This window comes from Rhinopithecus bieti, unplaced genomic scaffold (genome assembly GCF_001698545.2).
Source record: "Rhinopithecus bieti isolate Rb0 unplaced genomic scaffold, ASM169854v2 scaffold_29928, whole genome shotgun sequence".
NCBI lineage: Eukaryota > Metazoa > Chordata > Mammalia > Primates > Cercopithecidae > Rhinopithecus > Rhinopithecus bieti.
Genome location: NW_016814053.1, coordinates 4,505,501 through 4,529,869, shown reverse-complemented (window position 1 = coordinate 4,529,869; position 24,369 = coordinate 4,505,501). Strand labels below are relative to the sequence as shown.

Below are 24,369 nucleotides of genomic sequence, written 5' to 3'. Positions count from 1 at the left end.
AGACGGAGTCTTGCTCTGTCACCCAGGCTAGAGTGCTGTGGTGCAATCTTGGCTCACTGCTAGCTCCCCCTCCCAGGTTCACGCCATTCTCCTGCCTCAGTCTCCCAAGTAGCTGGGACTATAGGCACCCGCCACCACATCCAGTTAATTTTTTTTTTTTTTGTAGTTTTAGTAGAGACGGGGTTTCACCGTGTTAGCCAGGATGGTCTTGATCTCCTGACCTCGTGATCCTCCCGCCTCGGCCTCCCAAAGTGCTGGGATTACAGGCGTGAGCCACTGTGCCTGGCCTTTAATGTCATTTTTAACAGAAAATTAGATGTGGGCATATATATGCATGACTGACCCTATAGGTATCCTTCTAATAATACTTGATTGTAAATAAAAATTCTTGCTTGTAAATTAAAATCCCAGGGAAAAAAAAGTATTACATTTTTCTTGTCAATTGAGTATTCAGAGTTTGAAATTTTTCAATGGTAAAGGTTATATATTACAAAATAACGATTTCTCTTGCTGCAGTATGATGCAATCAGAATCAATCAGCTTTACGAGCAGGCCAAATGGGCCATTCTCCTGGAAGAAATTGAATGCACAGAAGAAGAAATGATGATGTTTGCAGCCCTGCAGGTAGTTGAAAGGTCTAGGAAATGGGACCTATTCGGGTAAAGGGTAGGGAGGTATTTTTAAACAGTAAAGTGGAATAGTAATTCCAGTAACATTTCACAAGACAGAATTTTTGCCATGAAGAAAGTGAGCAGACACTTAGGAAAGCAAAACAAATACATTTTAGTTTTATTTTTTATCTTTTCCAAGAGTTTAGTGGTATACTTAAGTACTTTTCTCTATTTTGTAGGAAAAAATTTATCCTCTCACCCCCAAATATATATCTGCTCAAAGCTCCTCAGTTTTTCCTTGGAAAGAAAATATTTATTAAAAATCAGATTTCTGAAACCTAATCTGAAGCTTACCTGCATAATTTCATAAATAGCTGGGGATGATACAACACATTATAAAATGGGCTGTAGCACAGCAATACTTTTAGGTGATAAGATTTAGAGAGACTAGTGGAACCAAACCTTTTTCTACAGTGATAATTCTTAAGTAGATAACTGACAAGCTTCCTTAGATTAAATCAGTTTTTTCATATGTGGTTCTTACATATGTGGTTCTTACATGCCACCTCCTTCAGAATTATAGGGGAGCTTATTTAAAAATTAATTATCCACTTCATTAATAACCTCAAGGTGGCATCCACACATCCACATTCTTACAGATACTGAGGTCTGGTGACCAAATTAATTCATCTTTCTTAAATTTCAGGTACCCTAGTAATGCTTTGGCAAGTATTCCCGGTTATGACAGGATTCTAGGTTCAGCCTAAAGTCCTGATGAAGTTGGTGTTCTATAAATAACAGAAGTACAGGAAGCAGAGTTGACATTCAGTTGAAGAACTTTTCACTGTAGAAAGGATTTTGTTTTCCTTAGAACACAAAATGTTCTCAGTCTTCTGGATGCCTTCTTTTATGCATCCAGAAAAGTTTTCAGTTGTGACTCAAAAAGTTGCCATTAGAAAGCAAGAATGGGGAGTGAGATGAGCAAAAGAAAACCTAAATAAAGCAAGAACATCTAATTTTCACCTTAGTTTACGTAATGAGCAGAGTGGCAAAGCAGCGTAGACAAGGAAAATCTCAGGTGACAGATATTTTCAGTTATTTTCTAGGGACTTGCTTAATGAGCCAATTAAGATCCTGTATTGTGTTTCCTGATAATTCTGACTCTCTGGTGAATTTCTTGAATTAAATTCTGGAGCAGTTTGTTGGGAGTCCCCTTACCTGGTTATAGCTTTCTTCCTATATCCTTCTCACTTTGATACAGGCTCATGATTTTCTAGTGGAGGTTTTGCCAATGATAGAATAATAATACCTGTAAAATATGTATGAAAGACCACAGATTTTATACTGTTGCTTTATTTTTATATTAAATAGTCATGTTTATGGTTGTTTTTAAAACCAACAGATGCCTGTTATATGCGTGGCACATAGTAGGTGCTCAAAACGTGTTTGTAAAATGAGAGTACACACAGTTGTGTTCTCACAGGAATGACATGATTCTGCAGCCCCCCTCACCAAATGTATCGTGGACATTCTGTATCAGTACAGAAAGAACACCTCAGAAGACCATAGGTTTCAGTTCATGGAAGTGGAATGGTCTCAAAACCATAGCCCTCCAAGACCATTTTAGAATCTAGATTTAATGAGAGTATTTTGGCATACAGATAACCTTGAGTTGTTAGAGGCTTTCTCAGAGACTGACCCTAAGTTTGTATGAAACCATCTAGTATCAGAATAAGGAAACTGAAAGTATGGTGAGGAGGAGATGCCTAGTATTTTTTCTTTCAGACAGAGCCTATACTCTGAAGTATACTCTCCTTGGGACATCTGGATCGTTGTGTAAAGTAAATTTACGATAGTAAAAAGAAGCAAAATAATACAAAATAAGAAGGTGGGGATAAAAAGTAAAGTAGATGAATTAGTCACATTGTTTTTAAAGCATTTAGGTCAGAGTATGTATTAAGAAATTTAAGATATCCCTTGCACTTTTGAAAGCGAAGCTGGATTTTTTAAGTCCCATTCACAGCCAGGATTTCTCCAGTATGACTCATAAGGACATTTTGCATCAGAATTACCCAGAGCAGTGAGTAAAAATGCAGATTCCAGGCTGGACCCCAGACTTCCTGAATCAGGATCTCTGGAGTAAACCTAAGGATCTGTATTTTTGACCAGTTCTTCACTTGATTCTTTTTTTTTTTTTTTTTTTTTTTTTTTTTTGAGACGGAGTCTCGCTCTGTCACCCAGGCTGGAGTACAGTGGCCAGATCTCAGCTCACTGCAAGCTCCGCCTCCTGGGTTTACGCCATTCTCCTGCCTCAGCTTCCCGAGTAGCTGGGACTACAGGTGCCCGCCACCTCGCCCGGCTAGTTTTTTGTATTTTTTAGTAGAGACGGGGTTTCACCAGGTTAGCCAGGATGGTCTCGATCTCCTGACCTTGTGATCCGCCCGTCTCGGCCTCCCAAAGTGCTGGGATTACAGGCTTGAGCCACCGTGCCCGGCCCACTTGATTCTTAATATACTCTGACATTTGGGACCTGAGGACCTCAACCTCTACCTCATTTTCCATAATTTATGAACATGGACATTTCTACCATTGTAAGATCTCATTTCAGCACAATTGAAGTAGCCAGAGACTATTCATTACCAGTCACTAAACCTTAAAACACAGAAGAACATTGGTAAGTGGCCTCAGATTAGTTCACTAAATGCTCCCATGAAATGAATGTATTAAATGAATACTTCAGACATTTGGAGCACCATTTGTTGCTTTGAAAGATAACTGATTAAGATTTAAAGGTTTTGCTGACCTTTGTAGAAGACTTAAGGTTTAACATAAAAATCTATTAGATTATGAATATTGGTTCTAAGTCACTTACTGAAGTATATTTAAAATCAATAACTATTCTGTATCCCAAAATTTTCCTATCTACATATGAGTAGTCACCACTACTGACTGCTCTCTCTCCACCCCTCCCCACCCACGCGTATGTGGGTATCCATGTGCATACTCACGTACAAACATTCTTACATATGAGAGTACAGAGCATTGAATCGAGGATAGGGAAAAGGTGGAGCGTTAGGTTTTGACATAGTAATGATGACTTTCTCCTGGGTAATAGGAGCAAGGTACAGCATTCAGTGTTCATCTGTTTCTACAAAAGACCTTATGCATATTCTATATGTCCATTCAATATTTCTTGATAACAGGCCCTGTTATAGACACAGGGAAGATTACAATGAAAAAAAAAAAAGTCAAATCTCTGTTAATGTGAAATACAGTTGAGGACAGTTAACTCTCTTAAGTCTAAGGGCCCCCAAACGATGAATTCATTGGTGTGTGTCCAAAGACCCTAGGTCTTTTGTATAAATATTTATTAGCAGGTTTAGGATATTGATTTCAGGTGCCATGCCCTTTATTTCCTTTCGTTATAGTTCCCAGACGCTTCTGTCTTTTCCAATTAGGTACTGAAAAGCATTCAATATAGATTCAGATAGTAATTTCATCTTAGAGTTTTACAGTTATAGCAATTATTTTAATAAAATAATTCTGGTTTCAGTATCATATCAATAAGCTGTCAATCATGACGTCAGAGAATCATTTGAACAACAGTGACAAAGAAGTTGATGAGGTTGATGCTGCCCTTTCAGACCTGGAGATTACTTTGGAAGGGGGTAAAACGTCAACAATTTTGGTAGGATGAATCTTTTTTTAACCTACTAATTTAGCTTGAATTGATGCGTTCCATTTTGTGGATTTAGGTTCAAAGTATTTGGGGGGTGGTGGAGAGAAATATTTAATGCTTTAGAGAGAGAAATCAGATGTTAATTTTTCAGGAACTTTGAGCAAAGTGGTTTTGTTTTGAGACAGGGTCTTGCTCTGTTGCTCAGGCTGGAGTGCAGTGGTGCACACCATAGGTCACTACATCCTCAAACTCCAGGGCTCAAGCCATTTCCTGCCTCAGCCTCCTGAGTAGCTGAGACTACAAGCATGCACCACCACACCTGGCTAAATTTTTAATTTTTTTAGAGATGGGGTCTGACTGTGTTGTCTAGTCTGATCTCAAACTCCTGGCCTTAAGCAGTGCTCCTGCCACTGCTGGGAAGTTTGTTTGTTTCTAAAGTAGTAATGTATTCGTCTCTAGTGCATTCAACACAGTAAGAATAGATCTAATACTCTAATACTCTGCAAATTCTTTTACAAGTGATGAGAAGACATTTCTGCAGAGGAAAATAATCTTAAGTCATGGTAAAAATCCACTTAGTGATGTGCACATTTGAAATATTACAAAAAAAAATAGATCTCGGGAAAATTGTGAAATGCTGGGTTTGGTTTTTAAGTATAGGGATTAGTTACTGCTGAAGAAACACTTCGGGCCTTTTACAATGTGCAGATTTATATGCAGCTACAGTTTCAGCGGTATTAAAGATAACGTATTCTTATGAGTTGTATCAATTGCCATTTTGATGAAAATTTTGTTAACCTTTTATGCTATTTGAAAATGCCTTTGTACCAAGAATATGGTCCATAAGACCATGTAATGTGATTGTGTTAAAATCTTTATCATCTGTATTTTATGTCGTTCTGTTTATTAAGTAAGCTAGTTCTTGATATCAGATACCAAACATTAGAAAGAATTTCAAATACTAAAAAAAAATAAAAAAGGATTTAACTCTCTCCTAGGGTGACATTACTTCCATTCCTGAACTTGCTGACTATATTAAAGTTTTCAAGTAAGTACAAAAAGAGGAGGGATTCCAAATATTAACGACTGTCAGTTTTATAGTCGTGGTCACATTGAAACTAACTGTAAGTTTGACTAACGCATCTACTGTAAACAGATTTACCAGTTAGGTGAACACCAAATTACCAAGAGAAAATAACCACTTTTATGAAATTAAAATCACAATGCTCATTCTTTTATCAGATAAACATTTTTCTTTTAAAAAAAAGATTGTGGGCCGGGCGCGGTGGCTCGAGCCTGTAATCCCAGCACTTTGGGAGGCCGAGACGGGCGGATCACAAGGTCAGGAGATCGAGACCATCCTGGCTAACACGGTGAAACCCCGTTTCTACTAAAAAAATACAAAAAAAAACTAGCCGGGCGAGGTGGCAGGCGCCTATAGTCCCAGCAACTCGGGAGGCTGAGGCAGGAGAATGGCGTAAACCCGGGAGGCAGAGCTTGCAGTGAGCTGAGATCCGGCCACTGCACTCCAGCCTGGGCGACAGAGCGAGACTCTGTCTCAAAAGAAAAAAAAAAAAAAAAAAAGATTGTGAAACCTAGATTGCATCATACAGATGCTGAAACGGTAATACAGTGAGTGGCACAGCCCCTCTGGGCCTCAGTTGGAAGCAGTACATAATGAACCATGTTACTGCCAGCGATTATTTCCTCGTTCACAGCACAAGATTCTGTTGAACTCTGTTCATTTGTTCATGGAACATTTTATATAAAGTTCTAGTATATCTGATCAAGATTTGTAAACACTATCCAGCTACATTCCACAGAATCAGGAGAGCTCGGCATTAAGGCAGAGAGGAGAAAAAGGAAAGGAGGTGATGTGGAAAATACTGTTTTCTACTATATAAGATAAAACTACTCTAGAATAAAACATTTACCGTAGCTGAACATACAACAGTTCAAAATATGGAACATTTCTGAGATAAGGGCATGATTTCAGATGCCACTACCCTACTCTTTCTCCTTCCCCCTTGACACATTTCTCATCTACCTGCACCTTAAGGTCCTTACACACCCTCATGACTGCTCTGTCATCTTCCTTCTGTATTTGACATTGGAGTGGCAAGTTATTGTCACCATTGGAATTTACCCTGAAGAAAGCAGCACTTCCCCCACTTTCAGTCCTGCCAGGTAAACTTGCATCTTTATAGAGGCCCTAAGGCAACTCTGCAGACACCCATAAACCTGCAGGTAATTACAGGATTAGGACTCTTCCAATTACTGACATTTACTTCACCTTTCTTTTCCTACCCTTCCCATGTGACCTCCTAGTTAGTGATAGATGTGATGACTACAGCTGCAGAATACTGGAACATAGGCACGCTGTTCGTGTGATCTTCTAGAGTAGATTGAGAAGGGAGGCTCGCATCCAGTAACAGCAGCACTGACTCTAAGACACTGACCAAGGGGGATCGATGTCAGCATGTGTAAAACTTGACCCCAGACTTAATATTGTGAAACTTTGCTAATATAGCGTTAATAAAGTTACTTCAAAGTGATTTTGTTGTTAATTCTGTTTCATACATAGGCCAAAAAAGCTGACTCTGAAAGGTTACAAGCAATATTGGTGCACCTTCAAAGACACATCCATTTCTTGTTATAAGAGCAAAGAAGAATCCAGTGGCACGCCAGCTCATCAGATGAACCTCAGGGGTAAGGAGAGCCTGTCACGGCTGTTGATGGTGGCATCCCCATTGGCCTAACAGTCAATGAGCCACTTGCTGGGATAAACAGGTTTTTAAAAAATCAATTTCTTTACTCCTTTGGGTACCTTAAAAATGTATTTAGATATGTCTTTTTTTACATAGTCTTTTTCACAGTTTTGAAGTACTCAATTCCACATAAATATTTCGTTGTAATCTCTTTGTGCAGACCTGACCTGAAATGTATGACTCAACTTTTCTTTTTTGTTTTTTGAGAGGGAGTCTTGCTCTGTTGCCCAGGCTGGAGTGCAGTGGCACGATCTTGGCTCACTGTTACTTCTGCCTCCTGGGTTCAAGCGATTTTCGTGCCTCAGCCTCCCCAGTAGCTGGGATTACAGGTGTGCACCACCACACCCANTTACTCCTTTGGGTACCCTTAAAATGTATTTAGATATGTCTTTTTTTACATAGTCTTTTCACAGTTTTGAAGTACTCAATTCCACATAAATATTTCGTTGTAATCTCTTTGTGCAGACCTGACCTGAAATGTATGACTCAACTTTTCTTTTTTGTTTTTTGAGAGGGAGTCTTGCTCTGTTGCCCAGGCTGGAGTGCAGTGGCACGATCTTGGCTCACTGTTACTTCTGCCTCCTGGGTTCAAGCGATTTTCGTGCCTCAGCCTCCCCAGTAGCTGGGATTACAGGTGTGCACCACCACACCCAGCTACAAGGTTTCATCATGTTGGCCAGTCTGGTCTCGAACACCTGGCTTCAATTGATCTGCCCACCTTAGCCTCCCAAAGTGCTGCGATTATAGGTGTGAGCCACCACACCCAGCTGATTCTGCATTTCTAACTTGTCAAGGAAGCGTATGTTGTCTTTCCAGCTTCAGCATTAAGGACATTTAGAGTTCCCTTATTCTGCAGGGACTGCCTCCTTGTCTGTTTTGGATTCTGCCTTATTTTCAGCCACGTTGTAGTCATCCCTGGGCTTTCATCTTCAACATCCTGCTCTTCCTCACCCTCACTGATGACAGGCTGGTCCCACTCAGGGTCCTGAACCTCTGAATTTTCCTGGCTCGCCAGTAGGGTCGCTGACACTTTCAGAGTTTGGGCAGGTCCTTCCCTTCCTCTTCCCCTTACCCAACACCTCTTCCTCACATAGTTTTTTCTTTGCTCTCAGCCTGGCTTCTGAGGCCACTCCAGGATATTCCTCGGAGGCTTCTAGCTGACACCTTGAGTCTCCTTGGTTTCCTCTTGTCCTGTCTTTTCAAATCCAAAGCTATCTCAGAACCAGGGGCTGGTATTTGGGTTGCTCATTTCCTTTCCCTCAGGGCATTTGTGGCAGGCCTGCTTCCTACAGCCTGGCCTAAGCCTGGATGAAGGCTAAGCTATTGGCTTTGTTTTGGATTTTGTTTTTCCTTTTCTTCAGTAAGGTCTATGAGCTACAGCTTAATTTCCTATTTCATTGATTTCTTCTATTGGTTCTTTGTACTTCTCTTTCACCTTTTTCATCTGATGATGGCTGGCTCAGCTGGTAGGCGAATTTCCTCTCCAGATTAGTCTGGTTCTTCTGCAGATAGATGGCATTCTGCTGCTGTGATTTCTTTGCAGAGCATTAATGAGCCTCTCACTTGGGGTAATACTTTTCAATAAAATCACCTGGTTCGCTTTCAGTTTGGATACCACTTCCTCCAGAAAGCTGTATCCCCTGAGGACCACTCTCCTGTGAGCACACACCCTTGGCACCTGGCATGCCTTTTGGATGATGCAGTCAATCGGCTGGCTCCTCACCGTCTGTTCCATAGTCCTCTTACTGTATCTTCCCTTAGAGCAAAGACTAAAAAACTAAAATACACTTTCTAGACTCATTTCCAGTGAGACTTAGATCCTAGTCAGATGCATTCATGGGAGACTTGAATTCGGAATAGAATTAAGACACAGAAAATGAAAGGAGGGAGGTATTTCTAGGCGCTGGAGCTAACACCTGCAGCCATAGCCTCCTGGTTTCCCACCTGCTTGATAACAGCAAATGTTGCACCACCCTTGGAAGCCAGTTCAGAGTTATTCCTAGTGGCCCAGCCCATCTCTTCTTTGGGTACATTTGTACATATACATGTTTTTGTAGGTAAGGCAGTATATGCCTTTCTAACTCGAAGTACTCAGATGTGGACAACAGCACCAAGGAAAAGGGCTTCAGACTGATTTCACAAAAATGACTCCCAAAACAATTTCATTTAACACTTAAAACACAGACGTGCTTTTCCTGATTCATATTTCTAAATTGTACTTGGTACCGTCATGTATCATTTAACAGTAGAGATACATTCTGAGAAATGTGTCACCAGGCAATTTCGTCATTGTGTGAGTATTATGGAGTATGTGTACTTACACAAACCAAGATGGTATAGCCGACTGCACACCTAGGCTGTAGGGTATAGCCAACTGCATACCTAGGCTGTATGGTATAGCTGATTGCTCCTAGGCTACAACCTGTATAGCATTTTACTGTACTGAATACTGTAGACAACTGTAACACAGTAGTATTTGTTATCTAAACGTATCTAAATCTAGAAAAGGTACAACTTGGGGGGGCACGGTGGCTCATGCCTGTAATCCCAGCACTTTGGGAGGCCGAGGCTGGCGATCACCTGAGGTCGGAAGCTGGAGACCAACCTGACCAACATGGAGAAACCCCATCTCTACTAAAAATACAAAATTTAGCCAGGCATGGTGGCACATGCCAGTAATCCCAGCTACTTGGGAGGCTGAGGCAGGAGAATCGCTTGAACCTGGGAGGCGGAGGTTGCAGTGAGCTGAGATCACGCCATTGCACTCCTGCCTAGGCAACAAGAGTGAAACTCTGTTTCAAAAAAAAAAAAATGGTACACTTGTATAGAGCAGTTTCCATGAATGGAGCTTGCAGGACTGGAAGTTGCTCTGGGTGTGAGTGGGTGGTGAGTGAATGTGAAGGCCTAGGACATTACTATACACTACTGCAGACTTTATAAATACTGTATACTTAGGATGCATGAAATTTATTTTAAAACTTCAGTAATTTTCTTTCTTCAAACCTTTGCTTACTGTAACTTTATAAACAACTTTTAACATCTTGACCCTTTTCTAATGACACTTAGCTTAAACATTGTACAGCTATACAAAAATATTTTCTTTATATTCTTAACCTTTTGTTAGCTTAAATCACAGGCACACACATTAGCCTAGACCTCCATGAGATCCGGTTCATCAGTATCACTGTCTCTTACCTCCACATCCTGTCTCACTGGAAGGTCTTCAGGGGGAGTAACAAGCATGGAGCTGTCATTTCCTCTGGTAACAATGCCTTCTTCTGGAATCCCCCTGAAGACCTGTCTGAGGCTGTTTTACAGTTAACTTTTTTATTTAAGTAGAAGTACATTGTAAAATAATGATAAAAAGAATAGTATAGTAAATACATAAACCAGTAACGCAGTCATTTATCATTATCAGGTATTATGTACTATTTGTAATTGTACATGCTGCATTTTTCTGTGACTGGCAGCAGAATAGGTTTGTTTACACAGATGTGAGCTATGATATTATGACAGCTATAGTGTCACTAGGCAGTAGGAATTTTTCAGTTCCATTATAGTCTTACGAAGGCACTGTCGCTGTCATATATGCAGTTTGTTGTTTACTGAAATGCTTTTATGCAGTGTGTGACTGTATATCGTACATTAGGATAGATTTACTGTATTTCAACACAGTGTTGAAATCTGTACCCTAGTACGTGAGCTCTGCCTGGTAGTCACTTAAACTGTTGCTTTTAAAGTTACACAGGGCGGGCGCGGTGGCTCACGCCTGTAATCCCAGCACTTTGGGAGGCCGAGGGGGATGGATCACGAGGTCAGGAGATCGAGCCCATCCTGGCTAACGCGGTGAAACCCCGTCTCTACTAAAAATACAAAAAAATTAGCTGGGCCTGGTGACATGCGCCTGTAGTCCCCGCTACTCCGGAGGCTGAGGCAAGAGAACGGGCGTGAACCCAGGAGGTGGAACTTGCAGTGAGCCGAGATCGCGCCACTGCACTCCAGGCTGGGCAACAGCGCAAGACTCCAACTCAAAAAAAAATAAAAAATAAAGTTACACAAATTAAAAAAAGAATAGAAAAACTCATTCCTGAGTAGAGAATTGCTGTTCCCACATGTTGGAATTCTGTAATTTACCTGAAATTCTTAATTAGGCTCACTGCCTTCCTCCCTCAGTCACGGGCATTTCACTTTTGGGTGTCTGTCATTCTTTGCTGCCCTCAGGATCCACTGCAGCCTTCTCCTGCTTCCCTCTTCAGCGGCCCAGGACCAGCATAAATGATCCACTGTTGACTTTGAGACTAGATCTGTCTTCTGGCCCCTGTTCTCACTGTCTCTTGTTACATCTTAACCTTCTTTCTGTATAACTGAGAGATCAAGTCCTGGCACGGAATTAATAAGTTTATAAGTTGTTCTGTTTTCATCCCGCTGTTCCCAAGTCCTCTGAAAGGACTCATCACACTGATGATCACAGGCACCACACTGATAACACCTTGACCAAGAATCAAATGGCCTAGATGCTGCTCTTCCACTAAACAAGCCCTGTGATTTTTGTTGTTTCATTTTTTGAGACTGTGTTGTACATGCTTATCTCCAACTCTTGGGCTCAAGTGATCCTTCCACCTCAGCCTCCCGAGTAGCTGACACTGCAGGTGGACACCACTACACCTGGTTGAGATCTGTGATTTTGGAAAGATAGGACATCTGGGCCTATAGTGTCTTCTTCTGAGAAATGACAGTGTTAGACTGGATGCCAAGGCTTCATAGAGATCTAAAATGCAAAGTTCTAAAAATTCATTTCAGCTAATACTAAGTGAACTCCTGTGCCACAAACTACTGGGTAGTAGAGATACAAGGGAGAACCACTCACAGTCCCAATCCTCAAGATGGTTTAGAGCATGTTGGGGAGATAAAATTGCAATTGGGGTAATAAATAGTACTTTGGAAAGTAAGGAAAGGAGCAAGGGGTAAGGGTGCTCTATAACTTAACCTTCAGTGAGGATGGAGAGACCTCATTGGGGATAGAGAGCCAGGCACAGTGGCACATTCCTGTAATTCCAGCTACTCAGGAGGCTGAGGTGGGAGCATCACTTGAGCCCAAGAGTTAAAGACCAACCTGGGCAACATAGCCAGACCCCATCTCAAAAAAACAAAAGCCTAAAGAAAAGCACCAGCAACTGCAGAGAGTTTTGTGCTGCTGGAATATAGAATTTAAGGGAAAGGATGAATACTTCCTTAATAGCTGTTGAATGTGATTCCTACTAACATGAGAGATAGTCGCAGAAGAATCTGGCAGACATTAGATGATAAAAATGGTAAGGAGATTGTTTTTTGAACTAGCAGCAGTGACATGTCACTGAAAGAATATTAACACAAAAATGACAAGATCCATATTTATACCAGTTATGGTGCAGAGGAGTCATTTTAGAGAGATGATAGTAATCCAAATTAAGGTAATCAACATGAGATGAGAAAAGGGGCAGACTGAATAGATACTGAGGAAGTTTGGTCAATAGTCTGGGTGATTTATTTGGGAGGAGGTTGAAGTGGGGTCATTTTTCTGACTTGTGCATTGAGTGGATAGTGTGATACTGAGATAAGAATGTAGAAGAGCGAGCTGGGTTTGGGGGAAAAGATGAGTTTAATGTGGGGGTATTTTGAATTTGAGGTGCCTATGGGATATCTGTTTGCAGCTAGCCTGTAGACATTGGGTTGGGGAAAGATGCACATGCTCCAGATGCTGATAGGGTAGCAGTTCGCGGTAATGGTAGGTGCAGCCACTGGAATGGTGGTCTGTAAATGTGAGAAGACAAGATGAAGAACAGAACCCTGCAGATCACCCATGTTTAAGAGACAGGGCAGGTTAGAAGAACGGGACCTTGCAAAGGAAACAAACAAAACGCATAGGAAGACTGTGGCAATGAGGTATGATGAAAGCTAACATAAAAGTCATTTCAAAAGGACAGAGTAGTCAACAGTGTCCAATACTGTAGTAAAGTAAGGTAGTTAGGCCAGCATAGCATCTAGCCATGTGGTTCGTGACCTTGATAAGAACAAACTGAGTAGACTTCAGTGGTTTATTGAGTATGGAGCCGAAGTACAGTCATTGAGAAGTAGATAAGAGATGGGCACGGTGGCTCATGCTGGTAATCTCAACATTTTGGGAGGCCAAGGCCAGTGGTGGATTGCTTGAGACCAGGAGTTTGAGAACAGCCTGGGCAACATGGTGAAACCCTGTCTCTATTGAAAAAAAGAGAGAGAGGAGACAAAGCTTTTTAATGAACCTTATCTGTGACAAGGAAGGGGGAAAGAGGTAACAGAAAAGGGAGGTATGTTGTGGTATAAGATGGGAGAGATTCGAGGAAATTAAATGCTGATGGAAATGTGGCAGTAGAAAGAAGGAAATCTAGTGTCTGAGAGAGAGGATCTCAGTGGTAGAGCGGGGTTCCTGGGCTGGTAATGAACTCAGCCCACTTGGATAGGAAAGCTGGAGGATGACAGATGCCTCTCGCACTGTGTGGAAGCAAGGACAGCTAAGTTTATCTTCTAGGATGGCAGGAAATGGATGGACTTAACTTCTGGTGGCTTTCATTTTCTTGGAGACATAAGAGGTGGAGTTGTCCCTTGAGACTAAGTGACACTGTTGGATGTCTGAGAAGATTTGAAGTAGGCATTGTTGAAAATGTCTGTATAAGCACAGAAGGATGCAAGCATAAAGGGCCCAGTTGAGGTTGGTATCCATGAATCTCTAGTGAAACCTTTTTTACTTACTCCTTCCCATCTTGCAGTGCTAAGCAGCCTGAGTATAGGCAAGGAAAAGATAGAGGGATTTATTTACCTAGGGGGCAGATTTTACTAGGAGAATGTATAACGTGAAGACAGTGAGTCTCGGCAGTTGGAGTGGATGTCCAGTGAATGTGGTCCAGGCTGGATTGGGAAGGAGGGAGCTGTTGCTTCCTTCTGTTGCTGTTGGGGAGAAAGTAGAGAGGTTGCAGGATAGGGTTCCTCAAAGAGTTTGATAAGAGTTAGGATTGGCCGGGCGTGGTGGCTCAAGCCTGTAATCCCAGCACTTTGGGAGGCCGAGACAGGTGGATCACAAGGTCAGGAGATCGAGACCATCCTGGCTAACACAGTGAAACCCTGTCTCTACTAAAAAATACAAAAAACTAGCCGGGTGAGGTGGCGGGCGCCTGTAGTCCCAGCTACCCAGGAGGCTGAGGCAGGAGAATGGCATGAACCCGGGAGGCGGAGCTTGCAGTGAGCTGAGATCTGGCCATTGCACTCCAGCCTGGGTGACAGAGCCAGACTCCGTCTCAAAAAAAAAAAAAAAAAAAAAAAAAAAAGAGTTAGGATTAGAGATTGTGATCAGAATCGGCTGTTTGCATTTCACCTTTCACAAGTACACTAATTGGGTAACTGAGGAAGTCCAGTGGTTGCCGTGGAAGTAGGTAGCTGAGGTGGCATGGAATGGGTGTTTGTTTGAGATGTGGCCCAGTGTATGCCGCTGAGCCTACGCTAGTGGCTGAGTTACCACCCACTTTCTCTCTCCCTGTTTAGTTTTCTTGTTTTTTTAAAAGAGGCCTAATTATTATGGAATTGTATACTGTAAATCCTCTTGAATTATTGATGATACTTGTGCAAAAGATTGTGTACTTTCAAACAACTGTTTCAACTTTGTACATTTAACAGTTTGTCACACACGTTCTCATCATTCTAAAGCCTGTATAAAAGGAGATACAAAAGAAGACATTTGTGTGTAGTAAATATTTTAAAAAGAAAACAAAGGGCAGGAGGGAATCCACCAAATTCATGGTATGAGTTGCTAGGGAGGAGAATGAAGAGGGCCTCTCCTTTATTTAAAGTGTTTTTATTTAATACTAAAATATTTATGTAGAGGGGGAAAATGACAATTTTAACATTTGTTCTTTTGGATATGGAGTGTGTATGATCTTCTTATGTTCTGTGCCAAGAGGAATTGAAAAGGCAAGCCCTACTAACAGTTTAAAATTTTCCTCATCGAGCCCATTGCATGATCATATGACACTGTGCTTTGTTCATGTCGTTCTCAGACAATTGGAATAAACTTTAGGAAGCTTCGACATGTGTATTATCTTATTTATCCTTAAATCATCCCTGTGAGGTAGAGTTCAAGGTCAGGAAATGTAGACTTAGATAAGTTAAATGGCCCATAATTATTAATAAGTGACAAAGAAAAGTCTGGAACCCACATCTCTCTGCAGAGCTCTACTTTGCTGTATTTGTTACACTGTTACTACTTGTTTATGCCCGCTGTTATGCCATTATCTAACACCTAGTTCAGTAAATCTGCATTGCCTTCTGTAAAGCCTCCTACAAAGTGAAATTCTGAATAGAGTTTTTGTTTGTTTGTTTGTTTGTTTAAGAGACACAGTTTTGCTTTTGTTGCCCAGGCTGGAGTGGAACGGCGCGATCTCAGCTCACTGCAACCTCCGCCTGCTGGGTTCAAGCGATTCTTCTGCTTCAGCCTCCCAAGTAGCTGTGATTACAGATGTCCACCGCCATGCCTGGCTAATTTTTTGTTTGTTTGTTTTTGTTTTGTTTTGTTTGAGACGGAGTCTCGCTCTGTCGCCCAGGCTGGAGTGCAGTGGCGCATCTCTGCTCACTGCGAGCTCCGTCTCCCAGGTTCATGCCATTCTGCCTCAGCCTCCCGAGTAGCTGGGACTACAGGTGCCCGCTGCCATGCCCGGCTAATTTTTTTGTATTTTCAGTAGAGATGGGGTTTCATCGTGTGTTAGCCAGGATGGTCTCCATCTCCTGACCTCAGCCATTTTTTGTACTCAGTAGAGACATGGTTTCACCATTTGGTCAGCTGGTCTCAAACTCCTGACCTCAGGTGATCCACGCACCTCGGCCTCCCAAAGTGCTGGGATTACAGGCTTGAGCCACCATGCCTGGCTTATTTTCATTCCAGCTTCCCAAGTAAATGTGTATTACCTTCTGCAGCAGATGCCTCCATAAAATACTATGGCAAAATCCAACATGTTAAGATGCCACAAAATGAGAGCTGCTTATATTGACTTGAGACTTCTTAAAAGTAAATTTAGCCATTTTGATAATTAAAAATTTTTTGTTACAGGATGTGAAGTTACCCCAGATGTAAACATTTCGGGCCAAAAATTTAACATTAAACTCCTGATTCCAGTTGCAGAGGGCATGAATGAAATCTGGCTTCGTTGTGACAATGTAAGTCTTTCAGTTAAAAATACACTTCAATTTTCTTGGATTTCTAAATGAGTTGACCAGTCATCCTTATATTTTATACTTGAAAGACCCGTCTCGTGATACATTGCACACATCAGTATTTCTTTTCTCCAGGAAAAACAGTATGCACATTGGATGGCAGCCTGCAGATTAGCCTCCAAAGGCAAGACCATGGCGGACAGTTCTTACAACTTAGAAGTTCAAAATATTCTTTCCTTTCTGAAGATGCAGCATTTAAACCCAGATCCTCAGTTAATACCAGAGCAGATCACGACTGATATAAATCCTGAATGTTTGGTGTCTCCCCGCTATCTAAAAAAGTATAAGAACAAGCAGGTACTTGCTTCATTTTACTTCGTCTACTGTTTTCTGCTGGTTTGTTCTTATAATTTTATACATAACCTTGTTTTTCCCCTCTTAAACAAAACTTTTTAGTCTTAATTTTATGTCAGGTGGTTAGAATATAAAATAGAGATAAGAGTATCCCTAATCTGAACCTCTGAAATCCTCCAAAATCTGAAACTTTTTGAGTGCCAACATGACTCTCAAATGCTCATTGGCACATTTTGGATTTCAGATTTGGGATCCTCAGCCGGTAAGTGTAATGCAAATATTCCAAAATCCAAAAAAATCTGAAACCCAGAACACTTCTGCTCCCAAGAATTTTGGATAATGGATACTCAACCTGTAGGAAATAAAGTAACCTTTAGTCAAGTTTAAATTGGTCATTTAAAACAAATCTTTATCATTTTAATAGAACAGATAAGGAGGCAGAATAGTTGAGAACTTACTCTAAGCAACTTGCAGAAATCATTCTGTTAACATGATGATGTTCTTTCAGACATTTTAAGGAATTGAATATGGTCTCAGTGCTTTGTGTTCCTTTATTTAATTTTATTCCTTATATAATTAAGTAAATGTGACGTAAAGTGCAGCTAGCATTTCCCAACAAAATTTATAATACCAGCTGTTGTTGAAATTGGCTTTTCCAACTTTAGAATGAAACTTTACAATGAGTACATTTTTAGCCGTGTCTTTTCTTAACATTATCAGTCAGAACCTAACCAAAATTTTATACATAGTTACACAGTTTGGTAAATTTTCATTGAAATTTGCTTTTGTCCACTCTGTTTAGAATTCTTTTCTTTGGAAATTAATACCATAAAAGGGTTGCTACTTAGGAAAACGGTTCTTTGGTACAACATAAGAAGTCCTTTACAGGGGAATTTCACTTGGGATAGGCCCTGGTATTCTCTGCACCCAACATCATGCCATAAAAGGAAAAGGCTTCAGTTTGGGGTAGGGGGGATGAAGACCTTTAAAATAAATATTTCATTTTATCTAATTGTGCTTTAATCTTTGTTAAGGAATAATTTTAAAACATACTAAAAAGGCTCAATGAAATGCCCAGAACACTTATTAATTCCTTAACTTTAAATATAATATTGATTATATGGGTCTGAAATTATTTCTACCTAAATGTTCAGAGGTTTTAATCACAGAGTATTTGTCTTTAAGTCTCAGAGGTTGTGTAAGCCTAGAAATTGTTTATCCCATGGTCATATGATGTGGGAGTAGTAAGGAATGGAGGAAATGCTGCCCTGGGGAACTGTGTGGAATGTAGATTGTAAGTTAAAAAGGGAAAGTAAAGTAAGTGCTAATTTCATTTTTCATATTCGTAGTTATTTCATTTTAAAATTATTTATACAGAATCTTGTTTCTAAAAGTGAATATATTTGCCTTCAAAGGCAGTAAGTAATTTCAAACCTGACCAGTTTTATCATTTCACAGTAAGGCATCAGGGAGATAGACGAGCTTAAACGAGAACTGCCACACGTTGTTTTCACTGTCAACTCTTTGTTTTCTCAGAAGCCTTTTAAATGATAGTTCTTGACTAGAAACTATCAACTGAAAATTCTCCTGAGAACAAAGATGAGGATTCATCTTTAACTGACAGGAGGACAGTTTGTGTGTGGTCCATGGTTTAAGATCCTTCTGGCCTTGCCTTTCATATTGCCATCTAATCAAATGCACATTTTTAACCCTCCTTTCTCTCACCAGAGTGATAGGTTAGGTTTTTGGTATGTATTTTGTTATTTTTGAGGCAGAGTCTTTCTCTGTCTCCCAGGCTGGAGTGCGGTGGCACCATCATAGCTCAAGCTCACTGCAGCCTCCATCTTCCAGGCTGAAGCAATCCTCCTACCTTAGCCTCCCTAGTAACTAGAACCACAGGCACACACTGCCACTCCAGGCTAATTTTTGTATTTTTTGTAGAGACGAGCTCTCACTGTGTTGCTTAGGCTGGTCTCAAACTTTTTTTTTTTTTTTTTTTTTTTTTTTTGAGGCGGAGTCTCACTCTGTCGCCCAGGCTGGAGTGTAGTGGCCGGATCTCAGCTCACTGCAAGCTCCGCCTCCCGGGTTTACGCCATTCTCCTGCCTCAGCCTCCCGAGTAGCTGGGACTACAGGCGCCCGCCACCTCGCCAGGCTAGTTTTTTTGTATTTTTTTAGTAGAGATGGGCTTTCACCGTGTTAGCCAGGATGGTCTCGATCTCCTGACCTCGTGATCCGCCCGTCTCGGCCTCCCAAAGTGCTGGGATTACAGGCTTGAGCCACCGCGCCCCGCCGATCTCAAACTCTTGAGCTCAAGTGAGCCACCTGCCTTGGCCTCCCAAAGCACTGGGATTACAGGCGTGAGCCACCACACTTTGCTGGAATAGACTTACAAATTGTTGGCCAGGCACAGTGGCTCACACCTGTAATCCCAGCACTTTGAGAGGCTGAGGCGGGCGGATCACTTGAGGTCAAGAGTTTGAGACCAGCCTGGCCAACATGGTGAAACTTCATCTCTACTAAAAATACAAAAATTAGCCAAGCATGGTGGCGTGCATGCCTATAATGCCAGCTACTGGGGAGGCTGAGGCAGGAGAATCGCCTGTACCTGGGAGGTGGAGGTTGCAGTGAGACATCACACTCCAGCCTGGGCAACAAGAGTGAAACTCTGTCTCAGGGAAAAAAAGAAAATTGTTGCCGGGCGCGGTGGCTCACGCCTGTAATCCCAGCACTTTGGGACGGCCGAGCGGGTGGATCACAAGGTCAGGAAGGAATTCGAAAGACCATGGCTGAAAAACCCGCGTCTCTACTAAAAAAATACAAAAAATTAGCCGGGCGCGGGTGGCAGGCCGCCTGTAGCTCCCAGGCGCTACTCAGCGAGGCCTGAGGCAGGGAGAATGCCGTTAAACCCGCGGGCGGCGGAGCTTGCAGTGAGCTGAGATCCGGGCCACTGCCACTCCAGCCTGGGCCACAGAGCGAGACTCCGCCTCAAAAAAAAAAAAAAAAAAGAAAATTGTTTCCCGATATTACTGCCCTGGCGCCTAGTAAGTAGTGATCCTCAGAAGCTTAGTTGCTACTGTGTGTCAGGCACTACACTGGTCACACTGGACGTAGTGAGTGCTCAGTAATTATTAAGCTATATATTTTAGTTGCATTCTGGAGTCTGTAGGAAGATGTGCAGGCCACAAGGACATTCTTACCTTCCAGGGCATATCGACTGGTAGTTTTCTTTTGGGTCTATCAAAATAACCTGTTGTATTTAACCTACTTTAATTCTCTTCAATTATACATATATTAACTAAATATTCTATGGGTATTTTTAAACAAATACGACTCTCAAACTGGCTTTTAAATTTTGAAGAATTATTCTATATGTTGATTTATGTTCATCTAAATGGAAATGACTAATGCCATAAAGCCGAAATTCCTCATGTAGTATACGGCATCTCTTTATTTTCCCTTCCAGGAAAAAGGATGCAAAAAACACATGGTAACTGAGGGGTTTGCTTTTCTTGTGTAAAAAAAGAAACAGATGGGCACTGCACTTATTTTATGCCTTCAAATTCTTATTTCTGAAAAGCAGTGCATGGATCATATTATCTGACTAAATCTGAGAAAACTTTAAAGGCTTTTGAATACTTTTATTTTGCTACTAAAATAATTGGCTTTATCCTAACCAGTGAGAACTGGGTACATGATGTAGGGGAAAGAAATATTGGCTCTTTTTATTTTCTCCCTACAAATTTCTACCCTTAGGTTCTTTAGTAACATTTAACATTCTAAAATAATGTGGAGTGTTTCTCAGTGTTCTAAATGGAAAGTAATTGCTGCTTCCTCATTTTCATTTTTCATTCTTGCATTTACTTTGCTTGGTTTCTACCTAAAGTAGTTTTTTGCATGACTTTTGGCTGGAATTTTGGTTTGCAGGTGACCGCAACTTTTTCTTTGCTTCATTACCATTTTTTCTGATTGCCTTTTTTTTCTTTCTGCTTCCTTTTTCTTTCCTCGCATTGCCATCTACAGCCAGGCTATGTAAGAGATTTGGTAAGTTCTCCATATTTACCAAAAAAGAAAAAGAAGAATAAATAAAAATTCATAGCCACAACCTTCCCTGATGGAATTTACTCCTGTAGTGAAATTTAAAATAAAAATGATTACGGTGATTTCAAGTACCTTAAAGCTGCTAACAGATAATCCTGCTAGAAACTTGTATTCCAGGTATTCATTCTGATTATAGACATAGTGCTAAATTTAATTAAAACTCATCTATATGTGGATTAGAATGTGCTGTTCTATAATAGTAGTACCATTATCTGTATGCATTTGAAATATGTCTCAAGTGTGGCAACTGTGTACTCCTAATAGTACTTTTTGTTGATATGTGAAAACTGAAAGTGACTTATTTTGAAAAATCATTATATAATACATTATTAAAATTTCCAAATGTAGCTTCAGATATTTTGATTTCAACTCTTAAACAATGTGATTTTGGGGTACAGGGTGTGTAATTCAATCTTTTGATCTTTTGTCTCGATTGTCCCATGAGAGAATAATGTTCAATGGTAAAGGTGATGTTTAATCATGTTTAGATAACAGCGAGAATCTTGGAGGCCCATCAGAATGTAGCTCAGATGAGTCTAATTGAAGCCAAGATGAGATTTATTCAAGCTTGGCAGTCATTACCTGAATTTGGCATCACACACTTCATTGCAAGGTCAGTGGTTCTAAGCATCTGTGTGTAAACCTTAATCTGCATTTTTGCTTAATCTGTTATGTAATTAGATATTAAACATTTAAAGCATACCTGTGTAGACCCATTAACTCATATTACAGTAGAATTCAAAGACTGTTAGAATGTATTTTGTAAGCTTTTAATTTCTACATTAAAAATTCAAGATAATTGTGTTTGTTTTACTACTAAGGGAATAGCACTCTTTTAGGGTTAGAGAACACTTACCTTGAAGAAAAGCAGTCCAACATGTTCCCCCACAACATGTTTGTAACTGTTCTTTTCTTAAATGTTATAGGTTCCAAGGGGGCAAAAAAGAAGAACTTATTGGAATTGCATACAACAGACTGATTCGGATGGATGCCAGCACCGGAGATGCAATTAAAACATGGCGTTTCAGCAACATGAAACAGTGGAATGTCAACTGGGAAATCAAAATGGTAAACTCGTCACAATGTTACTTGAATATAGTCCTTCTGATACAAATTAGCACATTAGGAATAAAAAGGCCTATAAATTCTGATGATTGTTTGTACCACCACCTCTTAAAATACAGACAGACCATAGTTGACTATTCATTTCTCACTTAAATTTGCCTATTTCATAATTAGCCCAGTTACTAAAATTCTAAGCATATAATTTGCTTAGAATGTTACCTTTTTTGTCTTTCTGTAATGGATAAAGCCCTTCTACTCTGAAATAGCAACTACTATTTGTTGAATGCCTACCCTGTGCCAGACATAGAGGCTTCCATTAGTACCCCATCTTGAAACCTCATCACAGCCTTTTAAGGTAGTTGGATTACCGTACGTTACAAATGAAGACACTGCAATATAGAGGCCTGAGGGCCACCATTGTCTATGACCACGCACAAAGTAACTACAGAGTCATTTCAAACTCAGGTGCTTTAGGCTTAAAAACCCGGCACATTTACCACTGTACATGATGTTGCCCCTGGTCTTGGAGTACACGAATATCATTTAAATTGAACTATCTTTTACTAATAAGTCATTTGGTTTAGGATCATATTGGATTTATTGTATCAATTCCTGTTACTTCAAAGAATCTTATATTTCTGAAATATTCAAACGTGATACCTAAAGTTGAAATATCTGAAGCAAATATTAAAACACAGGAAGTAGGCTTTCCTCCAGGACTTGAAGAGAGGCATTCTCATTGATTGAATCGCCAGAGACCGTTTGAGAACTGAATGACCTAAACCCTTGCATTCCTAGTCTTCCTTTTCAGAACATGAAAACTTAAAAAAGGGTAGGGGAAGGGCAATAAACTTAGCTGCTTCTTTGGGACTTAAAGGCATTATTAGTTTAGGTTTTAAACAGACTAACTGAGGATCAACAAGTGTTTTGTGATGGGACAGGCTTTAAGTAGTGCAGTAGTTGAGTGAGTAGTTTTGTGTGGACCCCGCCACCTGGCATTCGGGACAGCACTGATGATTCTTGTCTTTGTTCCAGGTCACCGTAGAGTTTGCAGATGAAGTACGATTGTCCTTCATTTGTACTGAAGTAGATTGCAAAGTGGTTCATGAATTCATTGGTGGCTACATATTTCTCTCAACACGTGCAAAAGACCAAAATGAGAGTTTAGATGAAGAGATGTTCTACAAACTTACCAGTGGTTGGGTGTGAATAGAAATAATGTTTAATGAAACTCCACGGCCATAACAATATTTAACTTTAAAAGCTGTTTGTTATATGCTGCTTAATAAAGTAAGCTTGAAATTTATCATTTTATCATGAAAACTTCTTTGCCTTACCAGACCAGTTAATATGTGCACTAAACAAGCACGACTATTAATCTATCAGGATATAATAAACTTGAATTTGGCACACATTCCTTAGGGCCATGAATTGAAAATTGAAATAGTGGGCAAATCAGGAACAAACCATCACTGATTTAAGCTGTAAGAAACAAGCCATCTATTTTAAAGCTATCCAGGCCTTAACCTATATGAACTCTATTTATCATGTCTAATGCATGTGTTTTAATGTATGTTTAATTTGATACCATGTTTTAAAATACCCTACTTCTGGTAGCCATTTAATTCCTTCCCCCCACCCCCAAATAAATCAGGCTTGCAGGAGGCCTGATGTTTAATAATGTCATTGTGTTTGACCTTGAAGGAAAATGCTATTAGTCTGTCGTGCTTGATTTGTTTTTGTCCTTGAATAAGCATGTTATGTATATTGTCTTGTGTTTTTATTTTTACACCATATTGTATTACACTTTTAGTATTCACCAGCATAATCACTGTCTGCCTAAAATATGCAACTCTTTGCATTACAATATGAAGTAAAGTTCTATGAAGTATGCATTTTGTGTAACTAATGTACAAACACAAATTTTATAAAATTGTACAGTTTTTTAAAAACTACTCACAACTAGCAAATGGCTTAAATGTAGCATCTCTGCATTAATTAAATGCCTTTAAGAGATATAATTAATGTGCAGTTTTAATATCTACTAAATTAAGAATGACTTCATGATGATGATTTGCCACAATGTCCTTAACTCTAATGCCTGGACTGGCCATGTTCTAGTCTGTTGCGCTGTTACAATCTGTATTGGTGCTAGTCAGAAAATTCCTAGCTCACATAGCCCAAAAGGGTGCGAGGGAGAGGTGGATTACCAGTATTGTTCAATAATCCATGGTTCAAAGACTGTATAAATGCATTTTATTTTAAATAAAAGCAAAACTTTTATTTAATAGTTATTTTTGTACTTGTTTTTAATGTTTACATAGTATCAATTTAGTAGAAATGAACTTCTGCCTTTTGGAAATGCTTTGCCTACATGTTGTTATTTTGTGAGAACAACTGGTTAGTATTCCACATCATCGCCAATTAGAGACACTTTATCTCAAAGGTAGTCTTTCACCTCAGTTGAAAAGCCCTCATTTTCTTAATACTTAAAAATGAATGTGTAATACCTAAATGTTAGAAATGTACTTATAAATAGAAGTTGGCTGTGGCAAAATTTGTTTTAAACAACAAAAT

The 24,369-nt window shown here is 40.1% G+C and overlaps 1 protein-coding gene across 4 annotated transcripts in view; it reads left to right on the top strand.

Annotated features, from left to right (window-relative positions):
* The window catches only part of FERMT2 (FERM domain containing kindlin 2), a 97,971-nt gene extending 73,889 nt beyond the window's left edge, over nucleotides 1–24,082 (top strand). For 2 of the 4 annotated variants that reach the window (XM_017849496.1, XM_017849498.1), the window contains 10 exons: nucleotides 517–624; nucleotides 4,165–4,299; nucleotides 5,289–5,338; nucleotides 6,875–6,999; nucleotides 16,171–16,277; nucleotides 16,410–16,631; nucleotides 20,650–20,670; nucleotides 21,216–21,340; nucleotides 21,654–21,795; nucleotides 22,828–24,082. In XM_017849496.1, the coding sequence (XP_017704985.1) occupies nucleotides 517–624; nucleotides 4,165–4,299; nucleotides 5,289–5,338; nucleotides 6,875–6,999; nucleotides 16,171–16,277; nucleotides 16,410–16,631; nucleotides 20,650–20,670; nucleotides 21,216–21,340; nucleotides 21,654–21,795; nucleotides 22,828–23,001 (1,209 nt within the window). In that variant the 3' untranslated portion in view covers nucleotides 23,002–24,082. The remainder of the gene's footprint in view (nucleotides 1–516; nucleotides 625–4,164; nucleotides 4,300–5,288; nucleotides 5,339–6,874; nucleotides 7,000–16,170; nucleotides 16,278–16,409; nucleotides 16,632–20,649; nucleotides 20,671–21,215; nucleotides 21,341–21,653; nucleotides 21,796–22,827) is intronic. The other 2 variants (XM_017849497.1, XM_017849500.1) reach the window with 1 other exon arrangement.
* Nucleotides 24,083–24,369: the final 287 nt, after the last annotated feature.